The sequence below is a fragment of the Tympanuchus pallidicinctus genome, unplaced genomic scaffold (assembly GCF_026119805.1).
Source record: "Tympanuchus pallidicinctus isolate F22 unplaced genomic scaffold, pur_lepc_1.0 scaffold11, whole genome shotgun sequence".
Taxonomy (NCBI): Eukaryota; Metazoa; Chordata; class Aves; order Galliformes; family Phasianidae; genus Tympanuchus; species Tympanuchus pallidicinctus.
This window is the reverse complement of record NW_026294627.1, coordinates 23499764-23519735: the sequence shown is the minus strand read 5'-3', so window position 1 is coordinate 23519735 and position 19972 is coordinate 23499764. Positions and strand designations below refer to the sequence as shown.

The 19972-nt window shown below is 45.8% G+C and overlaps 2 protein-coding genes across 5 annotated transcripts in view; one reads left to right on the top strand and one right to left on the bottom strand.

Moving 5' to 3' along the window:
- The window catches only part of THSD1 (thrombospondin type 1 domain containing 1), a 29552-nt gene extending 19042 nt beyond the window's left edge, over positions 1–10510 (top strand). For 3 of the 4 annotated variants that reach the window (XM_052670831.1, XM_052670833.1, XM_052670832.1), the window contains exons 4-5: positions 1618–1776; positions 5511–10510. In XM_052670831.1, coding sequence (XP_052526791.1) covers positions 1618–1776; positions 5511–6877 — 1526 coding nt within the window. In that variant the 3' untranslated portion in view covers positions 6878–10510. The remainder of the gene's footprint in view (positions 1–1617; positions 1777–5510) is intronic. The other variant, XM_052670835.1, reaches the window with a different exon arrangement.
- A 14-nt stretch (positions 10511–10524) lies between these two features.
- Positions 10525–19972, bottom strand: LOC128074774 (fibrinogen-like protein 1). Its single transcript, XM_052670869.1, has 8 exons — positions 19754–19972; positions 18259–18340; positions 16742–16952; positions 15604–15763; positions 14400–14497; positions 14233–14321; positions 12789–12979; positions 10525–11792 (listed from the first exon to the last, which is right to left on the bottom strand). Exons 2-8 carry the CDS (start codon positions 18328–18330, stop codon positions 11603–11605), a joined length of 1011 nt encoding a protein of 336 aa, XP_052526829.1. The 5' UTR covers positions 18331–18340; positions 19754–19972; the 3' UTR covers positions 10525–11602.

Here is a 19972-nt window from a genome sequence, read left to right as displayed (position 1 = left end):
TAGCAGAAGCTAAAATGAGCAGGGAGTGTGGAGATAGGGAAACAAGGGAGCTCATGCACTGGAAATGATGGAACTGATTTGTCAAGCTGCTTACATAAATTGATCTGCAAGGAACTTTGTGCTTCTCCTGCTCGTCCCCCTTCTTCTGCCAGTGGTGGGACACTGCTGGGGTCCTTTGTGACACTGACATCAAGAAAAACGTCCTGAGACCCCAAGATACTATGACACCATGAAGTGCATTGGAGCAGGGACTGTTTGACTATTGATGATGGCCATGCTTTCCTGCTTCCTTCACTGATACCAGCTCATAGCTGGGGGGCCAGGGTGTGTTTGTTCAAGCTTTGGACCGTGAATATCTCATTGCTGCTGTAGGGTTGGAGGCAAATGCACAGATCCTTTGACTTCACATGGACCTGGAGCACAGTGCCACCAGACCCCTCAGTGTTCCCCCCCCGTGCTCCACAAGACCATGCAGATGTACTGCAGCATGCATGGATATAGCATGAAATCACAAAGCCATTTCCAGTCACAAAGCATGACAGTTGTGCAGCACTGGATGTTGTTCACTGATGAGGAGCGCTGAGGCATTCCAGCAGCAGAGCAACTGTGTAAGAAAATTAAATATCATGACCTGGGTTGGCACTAGCAACCATAAATTATTTAAAAGAGCAGGCTTTAACAAATCCAATTTGCTTTTTGTAATTTATCTGATTTTCTGTTTTATCTCTGAGCAGGGAGATGGAGTAATTGCTCTGTTGTTTTTCTTCCTAATGCATTTTAAAGACAGGTATTGAGTCAACTGACCAATCAGACAGTCCCCAGAGTACTTATCCTTAAGGACTGCACTTGGACTCATCTGTTATTTTGGAACTGGAAGTCAGAAATGGTCCCTTTCTGTCTCGGGGTCCTCACTGCTATAGAGTTTGGGTGTTGAGCACTGGATGAGGATGTTACCTTAGCAAGAAAGGGATTGCATTTAAGTATTGAGTTAGCATTAGAACCTGAGCCTGCCTCCACTTAAACAAAATAAATAAACCTGCAAAATCTCATCTTGCGTTAATGGCTGAAGCACGAGAAATAAAACAACAGGGATCTGTAAAGCTGTCAGATGAGTGATTCAATAACATGTTTGTGTGCTAAGAGGATCATAAAGAGGAAAAACAATACTGCCTTTTCATTAGGCCTCATAGGCTTCTTGTCCTTTCACAGTTATATAAATCAGGAATAACTACACTTAAGTCAATGAAGTTAGCCTGCTGTAAAAGCAGTATTTGCCAGGTAGGAATTGGACTCATGAATATATAAATTACTAAGCCATTAAAAAGATTTGTGGATTAATTTGTATTTGCTGTTGTTCCAGACAGCTCTTGCCAGCCTCAGTTAGCTGAGTGCTGCATAGCATGGGGCAAAAAAAGGAAAGCAAAAATGGGAGCTTTGCCCCAAGCTGGTGGGACTGGGAGCAAGTCCCTGGATGCTGCCTGCTCTTTTGGTGTTGCAGTTTGCATTGTTTGGTTATTTATTGCTCTTCTTAAATAACAGAGGATAGTTAAATGCCTTTCTCCATACAGACAAGGAGGTAGATGTGTTTCTCATTGCTGTGAGCTTGTGTGTTTGCAGAAACATGGAGCCCGTGGCAGCCCTGGAGCCCCTGCAGCGTCACCTGTGGAGACGGCATCCGGGAGCGCTTCCGAGAGTGCCTCACCTCCTCACCTGTGAAACCAGGCTGTGCTGGCTCCCCAAAGGAGACCTCCTTGTGCTCGCTGGAGGAGTGTCTGAGTACGTAGCTCTGCTCTCCTCTTCCAGTGGCCTCATGTTGCAAAAGCCAGCGACGTATAGTTAGGAGGGCTTTGTAAAATGGAAGTGTCCAAACTCTCCTTCAGTCCTACTGATTTATGGAGGGATGTCACATTTCTGTGGTTGACAGGAGCATACCTGTGTTTGTGGGACAGCTGGAGATAGGGCTCCAAGACTTCTTTGTGCTGGGGATGCTACGGAAGTGGTTTAAAACGTGAGTTTTAGGGACATGTTTAGTGGGCATGGTGGTGATGGGTTGATGGTTGGACTGGATGACCTCAGTAGTCTTTTCCAGCCGTAAAGACACTGTGATTCTATGAAAATCTCCACATGGCTGAGGGTTTAGGGAAGGACTGCAGGAAAGATCTCAGGGCCAGGGGAACAGGGAAGCAAGAGTGGGGTTGGTCTCTTCTCACTGGTGACACATGACAGGACAAGGGGAGATGGCCTCAAGTTGTGCAAGGGGAGCAGCAGCCAGGGGAGATTAGTTTCTAGGTTGGATATCAGGAAACATTTCTTTAGAGAAAGGGTTAAGCACTGGAATAGGCTCCCTAGGGAGGTGGTTGAGTCACCATCCCTGGATGGTTTAAAAAACATTTGGATGTGGTGCTCAGGGACATGATTTAGTGGAGGGTTGGTAGTTAGGTTAGTATGGTTGTGGTTGGACTTGATGATCATTAAGGTCTTTTCCAACCTGAGCAATTCTATGATTCTATATCTGGTACAATATCTCAAAGACTGTAGGCAATGGAAATCTATTAAAAAGGTAATTTTCTGGCTTGCAACTGGAGGAATTATTTATTTTTTAAGTCCTTTGGAAAGGTGTGGAAAAATCTACTGCCACAACGAAGATACCTGTAAAAGAGCTGGAGATGTATGTCATACATAAAATGTGCAGTATGCTGGGATTCGTGAACCTGCAGTAGTGGGTGTTGGGAAGTTCTCCAGTGCCACCTGCATGGGACCTTGTGGTTTTAACAGAGTATGGAACTCTGCCATATTTCTGTTTCTTGTGCTGCTTCATAATCAACTTTCAAATTGTCTCTGCTTTGATGGGAGAGATTGGAGGTCTGTCTGCTCAGAACCTGGCTGATGTAGGAGATGCAATGTCCTCATGTCCCATAGGTGCCACTGCCCGGCAGGGATGGGTAAAGAGGGGCTCACAGGGCCGTGCAAGCTCCTGGGCTCTTAGGCTATAATTTAACAGATTACAGCTATAAAATATCTATCTCTGTGCTATTATAAAGCGAGCAATGCCCTACTGCCTGCCTTGGCTGCTTCCGTGCCACTTAATCCCTTCTGCTGGCAGAAATGTAGTGCGGAGAACTGGAGTGGATCCAGCTAAAAAGTGGGTAGTCTGGGGCTTTTGTAAGTTGCATAGCACATGGACATTGCAGTGCCTGTGCCACTGAAGATGAAAGAACAGCAGAGGGGGAAAACATGTAGCCACAGCAGGAAAATGCAGGACTGCTTTTTCGATGAGAGCATTGGCTTGAACCAGCTTCAGAAGGTTTGCTGAACATTACTATATTGTTTCTAGAAGGTAGGAAAGAAATGCATTGTGGAGCATTGTAAGAAATGGTGTTGAGCAAAAGGTCAGGTGAAAGGAAAAGGAAAATATTAAAATATAAATATCATTACAAATGGTATTCCATATAGCCAGGTTTTGCATTTTGTCAGTCTTCATTTTAGGAGTTTGTTGTTAAGGTTTCTAATGTTTTTAATCACCAGATAAGGCTATCTCTGTGGATTTTCTTATATTGTAAAGCTGCAAGTGTAAGAAGAGGGGAACAACTCAGAGGGCCACAGTTTGAAGCTCATGGCCTGCTCTAGGGGCGGTCACCTTCTCTGTGCCGATCTCCTTCAGACTGCTGAGGGCAGTAGTGACACCAGGGGCTAGCTTGTCTTCTAAAGCTGTCTGATCTCAGCCTGGGATCGTCTCTCCCTCGGCTGCCCACACTTGCCCAGAGCAATTCCAGCCCGACCGTGTCTGCAGTCAGCAGTCCAGCAGATGGAGCAAATGGCTGAATAAGTGGAGAGAGAAGCAAACCCTGGTAACTTAACCCTGTTTCAAACGTCACTGTTTGCTACCTGTTAGTTGCATAATCCAAATGTTATAGCACAATGCACATTGCAGATAGAAAACGGAGTATTTAGAAACTGAGCAAAATGAAACTGAGAAAAGGATGAGCAATAGAAGAATTACTCTGCACCAGTGCTAATGACCAGGTCAAATGCAGGTCCTGCTTTCTCTGCTGGGATCAGAACAGCAGTGCTCTGTGCCCTGGGTGTGGAGGTGCTGGGCTGAGTGTAGGTTTTAGGGATCCTCAGAAACATTCAACAGGCAGTGCTGCTGTTCCTCGTGCTGATATTAAGCTCTCAGTGTGGTATGAAGATCAAAGTTTAGTTCACAGCAGGATTTTTCAAAGGTTTTCGGGCTGCCATTGCAGCTCTGAGTCAAAGAAATGGGCCTCCAGCACCCTGCACATCCATTATTGTAGCAGCCTGAGACCTTCTAGGCTGTGTTTGCCTGTGCATTTGTACATCTTGCACACTTAAAAGCTTGCTGCTGAATGAGCGTTTTTCTGGGTTTTAGGCAGTACATTCAGACTGGTGTCTGCCTCTCATTATTCTACACACGTTTTGCATGGTGGACAGTCACTGCGAGGCACGCATGGCCAGATTTACAACAGACTGTCCATGGCTTTGATGCAAGGCTCTGGGTCCTGGATCAAACTAGAAACTGGGGCAAAGCTTTAAGTGGTTCAGTCTGTGTTCACAGCTTCATGGCCAGCTCTTGACCACCACAACGGAGCAGCTTTGTCCTCCAGCAGCATTTTCTTGGCCTTGTGAAGATGTTTGGCTGTAATGAATTAGGAAATGAGTGCTGTCTGCTGGAACAGCTTACATGCTTTCAGTTATGCTATTTTCTGCTTGGGGATGCCACTGAAATGCTGGAGACCTTGTCCAAAACAAGAGTTACTTCTCTCTCAGTGGTTCAGTGTTGCGATGTAACCTTCAGGAAGGAGGTTTAAATGCTATGGAAATCTTTGAGATGTTCGTATTTCAGTTAGTATTTTTCACTTTTTGAAGGTCCATCTCCAGTTCACAACAGAAGTTTTAATGCCAGTATAGCCATGGCAGCAGAGCAATGGAACCTCATTTAGGAACCTGCCGTGTAGGGGGAAGGCTTTGTCTTGTGTGGTTGACAACACTGGGAAGTGGAAGAAGCACCTGCAAAGGACTGCTCTGTTAGTGCTGTCTCTCTTCAATCTGCAGGGCTCACAAGTTGATAATTTTCACACCCCTTAAGTCACCCTAAAAATAATGTTAAAGTGATACCTGTTCTACCCTCCTGTTATTTTTACTCCTTTGCATTACTTTTCAGCAGGGGATCTTGATGTACTTTATAAAAGAGGGCAAGTATTATCATCCTGTTTTACACTTATTTAGGAGTGTCTTTTGGAAAGAGCAGAACAGGCAAAGGTGACAATTACATCTGAATGATCTGTGGGTCCCTTGATTGAAAGTAAGTAGATCTGTTCCTGCCACTTTGAAGTGAGCCATCTGCAGTAAGTCATCTGCAGTGAGCAAATCGTATAGGCAGACCATTACTGTACTGTATTAATTAGTTACTCTATTGAAGTATCCATTCTAAAATACCAACTTCTGTTGACAAATGTAACTCTGGTGACAGACTGTGCTCTTTGTTACAGCTGTCAAGCCTCCCACTCCACCTTCTGTCCAGCCAGGAGAGGACCAGAAGGCAAACAACATAGTCACCATCACAGGTATCTCCTTGTGCCTGTTCATCATCTTTGCCACTGTTCTCATCACCCTGTGGAGAAAGCTCTGCAGAGCTCAGAAGTGCAGCACGGCCGTGCATCGGAACTCCGTCCATTCCCCTGGCTTCCGAAAAAACTCTGACGAGGAGAACATCTGCCAGGGCAACAAGCAGCGGGACAGCTTCACCGAAGTAGGGGATGCCCCTGTTCACATTCCTCTGACCTACAGGCGAAGCCTTCAGTTTGCCCAAGAAGACGATGCCTCTGGAAGCGAGAACTTTCAGCCAAACGCCCAAAAAATAATCCCTCCGATATTCAGCTACCGCCTCGCACAGCAGCAGCTGAAAGAGATGAAGAAGAAGGGCCTGACTGAGACCACCAAGGTGTACCACGTGTCTCAGAACCCCCTCACGGACACGGTTGTTGGTGCCACCACGATGCTTCCCCTGAGTGCAGAAACCCAAGAGGAGGGAGTGGCCAACAAATTCAGGATCAAATCTCCGTTTCTGGACCAGCCGGCCGGTCAGCCCAAATTCCTAGGAGAAGGCTGTAACCCGAGGCTGGATGTTCCGTTCTCCCAGGCCGGTGCTGCATTGAGCCCCACGCAGACCTTGACAAGAAGAGCTCATTTCAAACACCCGGATAACAGAGGTGAGTTGTCCGAGAGGGGCTGCCACAGAAACCCTCAGTTTAGAAGAACAGCCAGCTTTCACGAAACAAAGAAGGCCAGGCCTTTCAGAGAGAGAAGCATGTCCACCCTCACCCCCCGGCAGACTCCTCTGTATACCTCGAGGACCAGGATGTGGGACCAGTGCTTGGAAGACAGGACGCGGCCAAAACCGAGGAACCCAAACCCAACCTCTGAAAAGCTGGATCAACCCCACGGCGCCGCGCCGATGTGTGAACATGGCACAAAAGGCCACCACAGGCCATGTCCGCCTGCGAAGAAGCTGGATCTGATCGCCGATCGCCAACATGCCAGTCAGGACAGGGCCCCTGAAAAGCCTGAGCCCAGCAGGAGTAAGCGGGGCTCTTCACCTAACCCCAAAGGTGCCTGGCGGAAGGAAACGAGCTCCGCTGGCAAAGAGAGTTACCAGAGAGGCCTCGCTGTAAGCCCTGCCCAGTACCGAAAGGACAAGTGCCAGAGCTTCCCGGTGGACCCTGAATTTGCCTTCTACGATAATACCACCTTTGGCTTAACGGAGGCGGAGCAGCAAATGATCGATCTCCCTGGGTATTTTGGCTCAAACGAAGAGGACGAAAGGAGTACTTTAAGTATTGAGAAGCTTGTGATCTGAGGGACTCAGTGCAACCGCATAGGAGGGGAGTGTGCAGGAGCGGGTCTGCAGCACCTGCTGGATTCTGCTGAGAGGAGCAGTGGGAATCATGTTCTTCCGCTTGGAGAAGGAGGGAAATCCCAAAGTCTGACTTGTGGGAACGCATTCCTGTATAATGACTAGAAAGTGCTTTCATATAATTATTTTTTGTATGTGTGTGTCTGAAAATACACACATGATACCCTGGGAAAGCTCGTGTTAGTGAAGGCGTGACACAGGAGCAATCCACTGGGTTTTGTTGCATAAAGCAGTCACCTTTCATGCTTCAGACATCATGAAGCCCATTGATCTAGACATTTTCGTCTCGTGAAAACCTTCTACTAGTAGATGATGATGTCCTAAGAGATCCGTTTTCCAGACATCTGTCCTAATTAGTGAATCATTTCCCATTTAGGAAGCACAAACCCCAAGCTGCAAGCGATTTCCATCATTTTTTGTGGTCATTATTGAGCTGTGTTGATTGGTTGCAATTGCTGAAATATGTCATGTGTTGGTGCTTCTCTTTGCTGGTTGGGTGAAAGTGCAAGCAGTGCATACTGCACATTTGGAGAGAAAATGGAGGGGGTATTTTTCATCATTCAGTGCTTTGATGTTCTCTTTCTGCCAGTATTTGTAGCAAAAAAATACGGTGATGTGCAGATATTTGCAGGAGATAGTAAAAAAGAGCATGCTGATGGGAGGGGCAAAGAAAAGTATTAAGTTGTAGCCCTCAGAAACCTTAGTGGAGTGCTTGAATAGCCATAGTGGGCAGTGGGAGCCGTCTGACCACCCGCCCATTCTGTGATCATCATTGCCTTTATTGAGTGGTTTATTTTCTGTGTCGATTAAACGACAGTAATACTACTGCAGCAAGTTCAAAATAAATTATGGACAAACCCTGCGAAGAACACATTTATTTGGTAAATACCTGGTTTGCAAATCAAAAGGAAAAAGGCTTGTCAACATCTGTCGATTCCCAGAGAACTTGGAGGTGAAATGCAAAAGTTACATTGGTGTTTTCTTTTTCATGCTTTAAAATCAGGAATTATAAATTGTGATTACACAGTGCTGCAGGAATTCAGAGCTGGGTTGAAACCCTGACTGACAGCAGAGACAGAGGTCGGGCCAGCGAGAATGACTCAGGGTGTTTGCTTGGCGTTCGTTGGAGCAGCCGCCTCTTCAGAGTCTGCAGGGACAAGAGGAGCGCTGCTGGGCGCAAGCAAGGAAAGAAAAGGTGCTGGCAGCAGAGGATGGGATGAGAGAAGGTGGGTTCAGGCAGAGAACTGCCAGTCTTCAAACACCCCCATAAGCAGCCTGATCTGTATGGCAGGGCTCGCTGTGCTGGGAGGAGGCAGGATGTCAGCATTTGGCCGTCGGAGTTGGGCTCTACAGCCGATGGAACATTTTGCAGCTGCTGCTGGAGCTCGGGGCCTGAGTGTCAGTGTGCTGAGTGCAGCCTCTTCCCAGAGCTGCTCCAGCACGGCGACGTGTTCCCATCAGCTGTCAGCTCAGTGTGCTGCTTACAGCAGCTCAGAACATGTCCGCACTTGAGGACCAATCCAAAGCTAATCAAACGTAACCGGTCTTTAAATTGACTTAAATGAGCTGGAAACCAGATCTCTAGAGCAATTACCTCTTAGCTCACTTACCACCCCTGTGCTAAGGTAAACTTGGCTGTGCGAAGCGCATTTGCCCTGAAGCAGTGATCCATCAGCTTCAGAGCTACAGTGCTGCGAGATATATTTACAGTCTCGTAAGGCAGGAGACCCTGGAGAAATGGATGATCAAATGTACTGCACAAAAACACTCAGGAAGCCTTAATAAAACCTTCAGTGGGAGGTATTTGAGCTTGACAGTAGTCCTCAGATCAAACTAGTACTTGTCTAGTGTCATTTTACGGTATTTATTAAGATTAAAAGGGTTCTGAAACACTCAGTAGGGTTTGCTTTAGGTGCTGTGGGGTCCTGCCCAAAGCCTTGTGACTCTTGTGTCTCCAAGGGGCTCCCAGCACAAGAAAGAGGCAGCTCTGCTCTAAGCCAGTTGCTGCTTTCATAGAATCACAGAATGGCTTGGGTTAGAAGGGAACTCAAGGATCAGTAAGTTCCAACAGGCCTGCCACAGGCAGGGCTGCCAGCCACTAGACCAAGTAGCAGATCAGGTTGCCCACGGCCCCAACCAACTTGGCCTTAAGGCTTTCTGCAGCCTCTTCTCAACGTCAGGCTCCCTCCGGTGACTGCAGTGCATGAGGTGGACATCACAAATCTAAAGCACCAGTGAATGAATCAGACTCCCTTCCATCTCAAGCTGACAGATCTTGACCCCATTTTCTGCCTGAGAAAAGCAGCAAAATACCGGTGCAGACTGAAGACAGTCCAACTATAATGGCTTTGGATAATGGACTCCTGAGGCTTTATGGCTATTGGAGGATTGGACTGGGTAACAGCTGTCAGAGTAAGCCCTGTTGACTGCTTCTGCTTGGTTGTTTGGCATCAGATGGGGGTTATTGGCTGCTCAGCAATCTGTCAAACCACTAATGCTGGCCCTTTGGTAGCGTTGCTGATTTCCAGCACGCAGAGTTGAGCTTCACCAGTTGAGTCTTTACTCTGCTTCCCTAGACCTGAAGAATGAAGGCTGAGCATCATATGCCTGCTAGAAGGCCTTAACAAAACCTGAAGTTGTTCACATTTCTCTGCATCTTCTGCATAAACAAAAATTGTCCCTCCTGCTCTTGATACCACACCACTGTCTGCCTCATTATACGACATGCAAAGGGATTTCTTATGTTCTCAACATACAGTTAAAGCTTTGCACTGATTTTACCATTGTAAAATGCAGAAGGGATCAGTTGAGGAGTTGGAATAGATGATCTTTAAGGATCAAACCATTCTATGATTCCATGATTCCATAAAATGATATACTAAGTGCGGGTTGTTAGCAGGTCTTTCTTCACAAGGGCAAGCTCACTGCAGACATACAAGTGCAGGTTTTTCCACGTGGACCCACACCAGTTCTTGGGAAGAGGACAGTGATGTGGTCTCATCAAGGCATGGACTTCAGGAGAACGTCTCCCTGGAGCACCAGCCCACTGCACGTAGGCATTCACTTTTGCAATCATTGGGGTGTCTAGAACAAGTGAGAACAGGATTTACCTCCTGAAAAAGCAGGGGAATCAAACCAAATTATACACTGACTATTCATACGTCTCTGCACTGTCTCCAGGACAGCCTGAGACATAAAAATTAGATTTACTTTGCAGACCCCTCTGAACTACCCAGGACAGGAGGTACCTAAGTGCCAGAGATAACAAAATAATGAAATTCCTGCATAATGTGCTTTCTCACCCAAACTTCTGTTCAAATTCCTACTGTTTAAAAACAGATACAAAGTGTTAAGTGCTACTCAGATGGTTTTATTTCACACTTATGGCTATATAATACAAATTATAACATGTATTGTTCTAAAAGCAAATAAATGAAAAATAACCTGTTTAAAAAAATTGTAATTCAGAAAAACCAAAAAGGCTCATCCTACAACACAGCAGTTAAATGATTTGCATCAAGTTGATAATACTGTTCATTTTGACTTCTTGTTCTCAACAACTTGTGGAAAATAAATTTTCAGTCATAATGAATGCACTGTGCCTTATGTTTCAATCCTTTCTGCATTCTAATTCCCCTTTGCTAAAGAAGAAGTCTTACAATAGGTTTAGTGAGGCAGTGGCACGGGTTGCCCAGAGAGGTGGTGGTTGTCCCATCCCACACCCAAGGTGAGGCTGGACGGAGCTCTGAGCACCTGATGGAGCTGTAGGTGTCCCTGTTCATTGCAGGGGAGTTGGCCCAGATGGCCATTGGGGGTCCCTTCCAACTCTAACAGTTCTATGATTCAGTAATTCTAAAGTGGTCTGGTAAATTGCATGAGACCATAGAGATGGATCATGATTGCATTTTATGAACTCCCTAGGGTATCTGTTCTAATCTTAAATTTAATAAAATCTGCCTCATTTAAATCTAGACTTAAATATAATTACCAGCATTGTCTATGATTGCATTAGCATGCCCCATATGCTGTAGAAGTGGCTCTGCATAGCAAAGCTGGGGGCAGTGAAATGCAGCATCAACACTGCCCATGCTGTGGGGGCTTACTTTGATGTAGTCTTACTTGAAAGTAGTCAGGTTGCTGATTAGCTGTTGGAGCACATCCTTCTGCTGGCTTGGTTTCACGTTCTAGGTGTGTTCTGAAACTGAAGTGTAGCAATTGGTGACAATAGAGAGTTGCTTAAAAACATGCTGCTAATCCAAATCAAAGCTCTAATGAGGGCACATCAGATGAAGTCCAATTCCTTATCACTTCACTGTTTCTGTTATCATGTTCTCAGGCACTGACCATCACAATCAAGATGAGAAAGACTTACCCTTGAGGAGTACAGGTAGCTAAAAGAACGTGCTTGATCATTCAGGATCCAGAGAGCTTTTCAGAAACACTCTGCAGTGAAGTCCCAAAAACTGCTGAAAAAGGAAGCTGTGTTCTTCTCTACATTTTTCATTTGATTGTTGGCTGGCTGTGCTCAAACAACTCACAACTCAGCTAGTAGAAACAGCTGCAACTACAGTCACTGCAGTGCAGTTTTGACAGTTGGCAGCAGCAGCAAGTTGGCTATTACTGTACAGAACTCATCCTATACTTTTTCACTTTTCAAAGCAGCAGATTTCAGCTGCCCTGACCATCCTCACCATCTCCGCTCTCGCTGTCAACAAAGAACGGAGACCTGATTTTCATGGCCGCGAATTTGAGCGAGTACCACATCCCGTGCCACGTAGCCCAAACAACGCCATCGTCGTGGGATCCGTTGTACCTCCCTGTTGTGTAGTAACGTCCATTGAGATTTACAGCGTGGCACCTTGGAACAATAATGTAGGGGAGGGAAAAAGGAGATCGTGTTGAGCCTGGGAAGACGTTGCGTTGTTATAACAAGGTACAACTTTCACACAACAGACGTTTGGAAATACCATGGGTGGGATTCATTGACAGGTTCAGACACTGGACACACCTGTGATAAACTAGATGTGATATCCTACTACTACCTATGGAGAACTGGTTAATGCAGTCAGTGGAGCCAAGAGAAGTATGTGGGTCATCCTAAAGTAAACAACTACTCTGGTCAGATAACACAACCTGCTGGCTGCTTTGAATGTACTGACCAGGGACGTGATTCATTTCCCTGAACACAGAGAGGTCTGTGGTATGCTTCAGCTCAAGTGTGGGTAACTATGTATTAACACCTAAAAATGCAGATGTCTTTGAATCTAGGTATTGATGTACACTTTTGTAGCTCCACTGACTTCAAATTGTATGCAATGGGGGCCTAGACTAAACAAAAAAGAGGTTTGTCCTGTGCCAAAGTGTAGGAAAACTCCTGATGGTGGGATGTCTATGCTCCTGAGGCTGGTGAACTCTATCTGCTTTTTGTGGGCATACCCAAATGGAAAACATATCACCAGGAAGAGTAAGGAGCAGCATGTCCCCCTTTACAAGTGCCATAAAAATACTTTTGCATTCTTCCTTTTGCAGTGTCTATGGCTATTTTCTTTCTTAGCATATAACCCAAAGCACTTCCAAGGAATTTTCAGTCAGGCTCTTCTTCCAAGTCATTCCCCCTGTACTTTTATTCTGGCCTATTTTCTTGAAGTGAATGCAACTGACCTGCTTGGCTTCATAACAAAAGTAGCAGATTGTTTTCCTGTTGGTATGAACATGTCAGATTTAGCTGCGAGAGGTGGCGTGTGCCAACAGCAACCTCCATCTGCTGCAAGGCAGGCAGGTACTCTTGGCAGAACTGCCACCCACACCCTGTTCGTACTTCCAAAGGCTGAATAGAATCAACTGTTTTCCATACCTGTTAAACCACCAACCACCACTGCTTTCCAATGCACAGTTGCCTGCCAGGAATCGATCGTGATCCTTGTCAGATGTGGTGAACTGCATTCCTCTGTGAGAGGCTGACCACTGATCTTCAAAACTGCTTCCACCAGACAGAGCGTCACCGGCATTACCAGAGTAGGTGCCAAACCACAACCTGTAGTTGTCCTGCAACGGGATGTGAAATGTGTCTTTGATATCAACTCTTATTTTTGAGATATCAAATTTTCTCCATTGTATCCCCTGTCAAATACGTGGCTGTTGAAGCCACAGGTGACTTTTGGCCTTATGATTTACAGAATATCAGAATGGTTGAGGTAGAAAGAGGCATCTGGAGACCCTCTGGTCCCTGCTTAAGCAGGCTCCCTATGGCATGTTATGTGTGTCCACACAGCTTTTGAATATCTTTAGGTAAGGAGACTCCATATACATTCTGGGCAACTTGTACCAGTGCTCTGTCAGCCATGCAGTAAGAAGTTTTTCCTTGTGTACTGATGGAGCTTCCCATGTTTCAGTTTCTGTCCACTGCCTCTCGTTCTATCGCTAGGAACGACTGAGAAGAGTTCACCCCATCCTCCTGGCACCCTCCTTCCAGGTATTTATACACATGGATGAGTTCCCTCCCGAGCCCTCTCTTCTCTAAGCTGAGCAGGCCCAGCTCCCCCAGTCTTGCTTCATATGAGCAGTGTTCCAGTCTCTTCATCATTTTAGTAGCCTTTCTATTATTCTAGCACTGACACAAAGGGCTTCAGGTTTTATTGATTTCCATGAATCATTTGACACACTATGCAACAAGCTGGAAAACTCTGCCTGGCTCATTGGTCACAACATCTGTTGCAGGAAACTGTGCCAAGCAGATGTTTTCATAAACTGGTCATGGTTCAACTAGAACAAGTCCTGTAGCATCTTCTCTCCTCTAAGACCTACAAGTCATCTGATTTTTAGTTTAACAGACCTGTCCTCTTAAGAATTCTTGATAGAACTGTCTGTGTACAGCTAACATTTCTGAGAAACATTTGATATGAGATGGATGATTACTTCTGTGATGTGGAATTTTCCTCATATCACATTCCAATTCTATTTATGGGGGAAAAAAAAAAAGAAAGGAGAATGGTTATTTTCAAAACTTTTCATAAGAAAGCTGTAATTGCAAATGGAACACAGTGCATGCATTTCTGGAGCAATGATGGAGGTGGGACTAGAACCAGTCCACGCAGGGTGTGTGGGGTACTTACACATGGGGTTCAGAGGTGCAGCCCCTGCACTGAGTAGTTTGCTGTCTACAGATAGAATGCAAACATGAAAGTACATGAAAGATCTGCCTGTCTCTTCCTCTGCCTGTGGCACTTAGTAGAGGATTGATGCTGAAGGCTGACGCTGTGTGGATAAAACAAGAAGTCATTGCTCTCTCCATTTCTTACCTGTTCACTGGTGAGCTGGAAGTTTTCATACACTGCGTAACGTCGTTCCCCATGCCAGTCCATCAGGTCAATCTTTAATGAGCTCTCTCCTAAGCACAAAGTGGACTCCTGTTAGAAGAACTATCTCAGGTGAATTGGAAACATCAGCGGAGGGAGAATACTTGCACCTCTAGCAAGCAGGTCATAGATGTGGTCGTTGCCCAGCCAGTATTCATCATTCTTGCCCTGGAACTTCCCAAATCCCAGTTTGTAATCATTCCACTTCCTGCAGTAGATACAAATATGAATTTCAGCATATGGGGGCAACAAGTGTCAGTTGGTGATACTTGCAGTCTCACAGATACAATAGTCTTGGATGAATAAAGTGATATAGTGAAGAATCTGAAAATGAGCAAAAGCTGCGTACGAAAGCTTCTGGATGAAGCTGGAAGGAAGATATCTGGATGTGCTTTGTGTTCCTGTTCCACTTAAACCTATTTTTAATTCACTGACCACTCTCACTTCTGTTTCTTTGTGAAGTCACTGCTTGTGGCAACTTGTCCTTTAAGGATACATACTTATTTTTTCCCAGAATCCTGTAGCTTTGTTGTTCTTAAGATAAATCTTATGTTATTACATTCTTCTAATCATTTCAGTAACTTAAAACCTCCTGTTATTTCTGTGCTGTCTTTGATATTCACATCTACTTCCTGTGTACTGATATTTCTAATTTAATTAACCCTGCCTTTATTCCCTCTCTCAGGTTGTTTGTGGGGATTTCAAATCTGCCTGACCTACTTACTAGTCAGTGCTACTCCTCAGAATGTTTTTCACTCTTTGCTAAAAGTTGAATCACCATGGCTAGATAGCTACCCTCCTCTGGGTAGGCTAGCTTAGAGCCAGTTGATGTAGCTCTACAACGGGTTGCACTTGATTTAAGAGACACTAGATATGCCCTAAAACTCTGTGAGCTATAATTAATCTTCATGGGGACATTTTTTTCCAGGTAAAAAAACTTTTTCCATAAGGGTCATCACGGGAACAGGTTAAGGGACATTTGGATAGTCCTGCTCATAATGCACTTTGACTCTTGGTTAGCCCTGAGGTGGCCAGGCAGCTGGATGATCTCTATAGGCCCCTTGCAACTGAACTGCTTCATACAAACATGCATGCACATACACTCTCAAATGCAGACGACCATGGAACAGGTATTATAAATCCATCTTCAAAGTGGCCTCCTGTTACCAATATATACGCACACATTGCCCTAATGCAAAGAGTTACCATCATTATTATCTTGCATATCCTGCTTCCCAATCCTTGGGTCCTGCCACCCGTTGGGCACTGGGGGTCTCACTGAAGGTTCTGTTGATGGCACCTCAAGGCACCTACCTGTTGAAATTCTCTCTGCCGTTACTCCGCCGCTGAATTACAGTCCACCCACCACCATCAGACATGTCACAGTACACCAGGAAAGGCTCTTGGTCTGCCCTGGGCCTCACTCGATAGTAGCCACTTCTGGTCTTCTTCCTGTTATACACTGCAGAACAATCTGGGCAGAAGGGAATCAGTTTGTTACATGAGGGAACGCAAGGGGTGTGTGCAGCTGAGAGAGGGCAGAGACAAAGCAGACAGGTCAGAAAGGTGTTAGCAATGCTGACTTTCAGAGCAGGGCTTTGGAGTCTTGGGAGTCATTCCCAAATATGCAGTGAGAAGGGGACAGGTGCAGCTCAGGTGGGGCTACAGCACGTGGAATGTGGGAGCAGGGCTGGCTCTGTCAGCAGGTGCCGTGCAGAGACCAGGGAATGGCATGGGCAGCTGGCTGGGCCCAGCTGTTGTGCGTACTTCAGCCTCCCAGAACAATACAGATCTGGCATCACTGCAAGTGGTATTAAATTTCCACGTGGAAACTTAACCTCAGCTGTACTTTGAACTGGAAAAAGGCCTAAAATTTCTAAAGCTAGAGGGTGAGTTCGTGTGACCGCCTCCAGCAGGGATTCATACTTTTAGAGTAATGCCCATCAGGGATGAAATCACGGCCACAGTCTATGGTTCAAGTTATGACAGCATTATCAAAGTGACAGCAAGAGGCAGAGCATGCCTGTGCATTAGCATGCAACAGAACAGGAATGCTGGTTTCTTTCAGACAGGTTGCAGTGCCTGCATCCCATCTTCTCCTGTAGCGCATGCCTAAAGCAGGTCTGATGGAAAAGAGCTGCACCATGCTTTTTCCTTTGCACCAGAGTCTCTGGGTGAAAACCAAGCTGCAGATAGCTGGGTGGTAGCTGGGTGCTGGCTGCCTAAAGCTGGGCCAGCTGAATCCTGCCCCAGGGAAGCCTCTTGGCACCAAGGTCACAGCTTGCCCTTCTTCTTCCACGTACCTGACTGCGTGTTAAAACACATAACACTTGAACACTTGAACAGCTCAGTAAATTTTTAGCAGGAATAAAATGTGATACAAGGGACACTGCAGGAAGAACTAAACTTTTTTGCAAGCTGGCATTTCCACAGAGACTAATGCAAAATGTACCTTGGTCATAGACAATCAAATTTCCACTGGTTATGGGTAAAGGAGCCTCAAGCTGTATGCTCCCGTTGCCTGAGAAGAGCCCACTTTTTGTCCTATGATAACTGTTCTCCAGGATGTCCTTCAGCTGCAGTTCATATAAGTAAAGCAGATCTTGAAGATGTTTTAACCTTTGCCTCAATTTACTGTTGTCTAGGAAACAAATATCATTTTCCTGTGGGGGAAAAAAATAAATGAAAAGAAAGAACAAGAAACACACTTCAATCAGTGATAGGAACAGAGGGGCAGAGAGGGAATGAGTGCGTGTCTCCTCTTGACCTTAGCACATTGCTCTGCCTCTATGGATCAAGATGATTCTATGATAGCAGTCCCTAAGAAGAGTGAGTCCTGCAGCATGGGCTGTTGAGTTGAACCCAATGAAAAGTGATTTCTTGCAATGGTCTTTCCACTATCTGAGCATTGCAGAATATCATCAGATATGTGGAAAATTACTTTGGACAAAAGTCATTCAGCTCATTTAAGGAAATCAAAGGGAATTTTGCAGACTATGAAACTGCTCAGGGTAATAAGAGCAGAAAATCCTTGCTCTTGCACTACAGCCAGACTAGACCAGTGAGGTACAAAAACATCTTGTAAAACTGGAAGATAAAAGAGCTGAAAAGCAGTGGGCCTACTGGGATAAGTGGAGTAACTTCAGAGCTGCATTACTATAATCAAGACCAGAATCAGCCCACTGTGGCTGGGACTTTCAGCAACAACCTAGTCTGTGGCTGATGTTACTCCATTAGTTACATCAACAGAACAGAGCAAATTATCTTCCAAGAAAAGGTGTGCATAAGAACCGGCTGTTGGTTTTGCTCTGAGCAAGCTGGTTGGAGCAACACCAGAGCAGGCCCAATTCTAGGCATGAGAGAAACAAGCAGGACAGCAGATTGCCTTGTGTGCCAACACATGGTTGCCCAGCCGCCTGCTTCTTTTCCTCCACTTGTTTGTTTTCCCCTGCAGAGGAGTGTTGCCAGGTTGGAGCCACACAGGAACTTGCTGCAGACAGCTCTGGGCTCACCTCTGCCAAACTCTGTACCTCTTTGAGCTGGCCCAAGAGTAATTTGCTCATCAGATGAAAACGGATTGCTTCAGACTATGTCTAGCTCCTATTTCCCTGCTTCTTAAATTGCAATGAATAAAAAGAAGACAGTTTTCCCTGAGGAAATGGAAAGGAGTATTTCTTTGCTGGCCATAAAATCTTTTTTTTTTCCGTCTTTTTTTTCTTTTTTCCCTTGAAAGGGCTTTTTTGTTGTTGCTTGCAATTCTTAGCAATGTCCGTCCAGCCATGTGGAGGGCTGCACAGCCCCTAATGCTGTGAAACTCTTGTTATCAGCAGCAGGAGTAACCTTCACTTAGTCATAAGCTCCTGCAGTCCCACGTAGTCTGCAGGGGACACCCATCCCTATGTGACTGGAAATGATAACCACTGGCATATCACAGAGAGGCTGTACAGACACTGGTTGAGGCATACGCACCGAAAACCTGGGCGCAGATGAGCCAAAGTTGACCAGAAGGAGCAGCAGCCACCAGGACATCAACACACTCATCTCTTATCACCTGAAAAGAAGCATTGACAGACTGCACTGTTTCTTAAGCTTCTCTCTCAGCTTACTCCTTCTCCCCTACATCACAATCACGTTTAACTCCCCAGTAAATGCTGCTTTTAACAAAGAGTGGTGAGCACTGGCACAGGCTGCCCAGGCAAAGTGGAGTCACTGTCTTTGAAGGTGTTCAAGAACCGTGTAGATGTGGCACTGAGGGACAGGATCAGTGGGCATGATGGGATGGGTTGGTGGTTGGACTAGGTGGTCTTAGTGGTCTTTTTCAGCCTTAACAATTCTGTAATTCTATTCTATTTGTTAAGGAGGTAACTTGAAGCCACAGACAGGAAAGAATGGGAGAAAAGGTGCATGCGAGGGAGAAGCTGAAACATCAGTGCAGTGTGCTGACATGGAGGCCGAGGGTTTGATCCAAGCTTCTGCTGCACTGGAGGAACAAACCCTCCATGTGATGCTCCAGCAGCTCTGCCCCCTCTCTCTGGTGCTCACACACGTGGGAAGTTACTCAGCATCTCACCAGAGTGCTCCTTGTCAGAATAGACTGTCAAAACTACATCGTCCCCGTGCAGTCCTTTCTCCCCAGAGATAACAGGAATTTTGCCTCCTGGTTCAGTGAGCATATGGATTTGCCCTTCTGAGCTCCACAGAGCTGTCTATTAGTAGGGGAGTGAGCACAGATAAGGCACAGGATGGTTTGCCCCAGCACACAGACAGGGCTTTGGGCTGAGGCTCAGCTATAAAAAAAAACACATAAACAACCACCACTGGGAACACGCAGCTGAGTGCAAGCAAACAGTACAGATTGTTCATAGTGTGCCTGTGTGGTGCACTTAAAAAACAAAAACCAAAACGATCGTAAAAGAATAAAACAAAATCTGAGAAATGGGATAAAGCAGCTCCCCCTCTTCATATCTGGAAGTGCTGCAAAAAAGTTGGCTCCCCAGATCTGCACTCCCAAGACTTGCTTTGCTTTAGCTGCAACTCTAGCAGCATCGCTGCAGCAGCTGCATATAGAGCTGGCAAAGCTGCTGTGACAGGGGAGCTGCCTGGAAGCAGGGCCAAGGCAAACCAAGAGAAGTGCCCTGTGGAAGTCACTGATAAGAGACATGCAGGTGTGAGCTCTGGCACATGGCATTTTTTCAGATGACAGAGAAAAGAGTTCAGAGTTATAGAATGGTTCCCCTGAGCCCAGGATTGCTGGTACTTCTCCTTCCCGTTGCCCTGCAGCATGCTGTCATTCTGGCACTGAGGTCAGGATCAGGCCCAGTGCAGAGAATGAGGGTGGAAGCAAAAAGGTAACAGGAAGGATGGATTGGAGCAATGACTCCTGAAAAACAGGTAGTGAAGTCTGGAGGGGAAAAAAAAAGTGATTTTGTCTATGCCTTTATCAACATATATTAAATCCACATACCTGCAACTCGCCTTCCCTTCAGACCTCCTCCTGATACGAATATCTCTCTTGAAAGTCAACTGCAAAATAAAGTGATCATAATCCTGGCTTTCTTTCTAAAGGCTGAGTAGATTTTCCTTTCCAGATGGCCCACATCAAGGGCTCAGGAAAATGCTTCACTGCAACAGGCAGCTGCACACAAAACACGTGCAGTTTTACACTAACTCTGATGTATCTGTT

Bases quoted from the DNA above. Each gene is read 5' to 3' on its own strand.
- LOC128074774 (XM_052670869.1), bottom strand. From the start codon at position 18,330: ATGAGTGTGTTGATGTCCTGGTGGCTGCTGCTCCTTCTGGTCAACTTT. The intron at 14,498-15,603 runs GTAGGTGCCTTG...TATCTACTGCAG, and splicing joins GGCAGAGAGAATTTCAACAG to GAAGTGGAATGATTACAAAC. The intron at 11,793-12,788 runs GTATGGAAAACA...TATTGTTCCAAG, and splicing joins GGTGGTTGGTGGTTTAACAG to GTGCCACGCTGTAAATCTCA.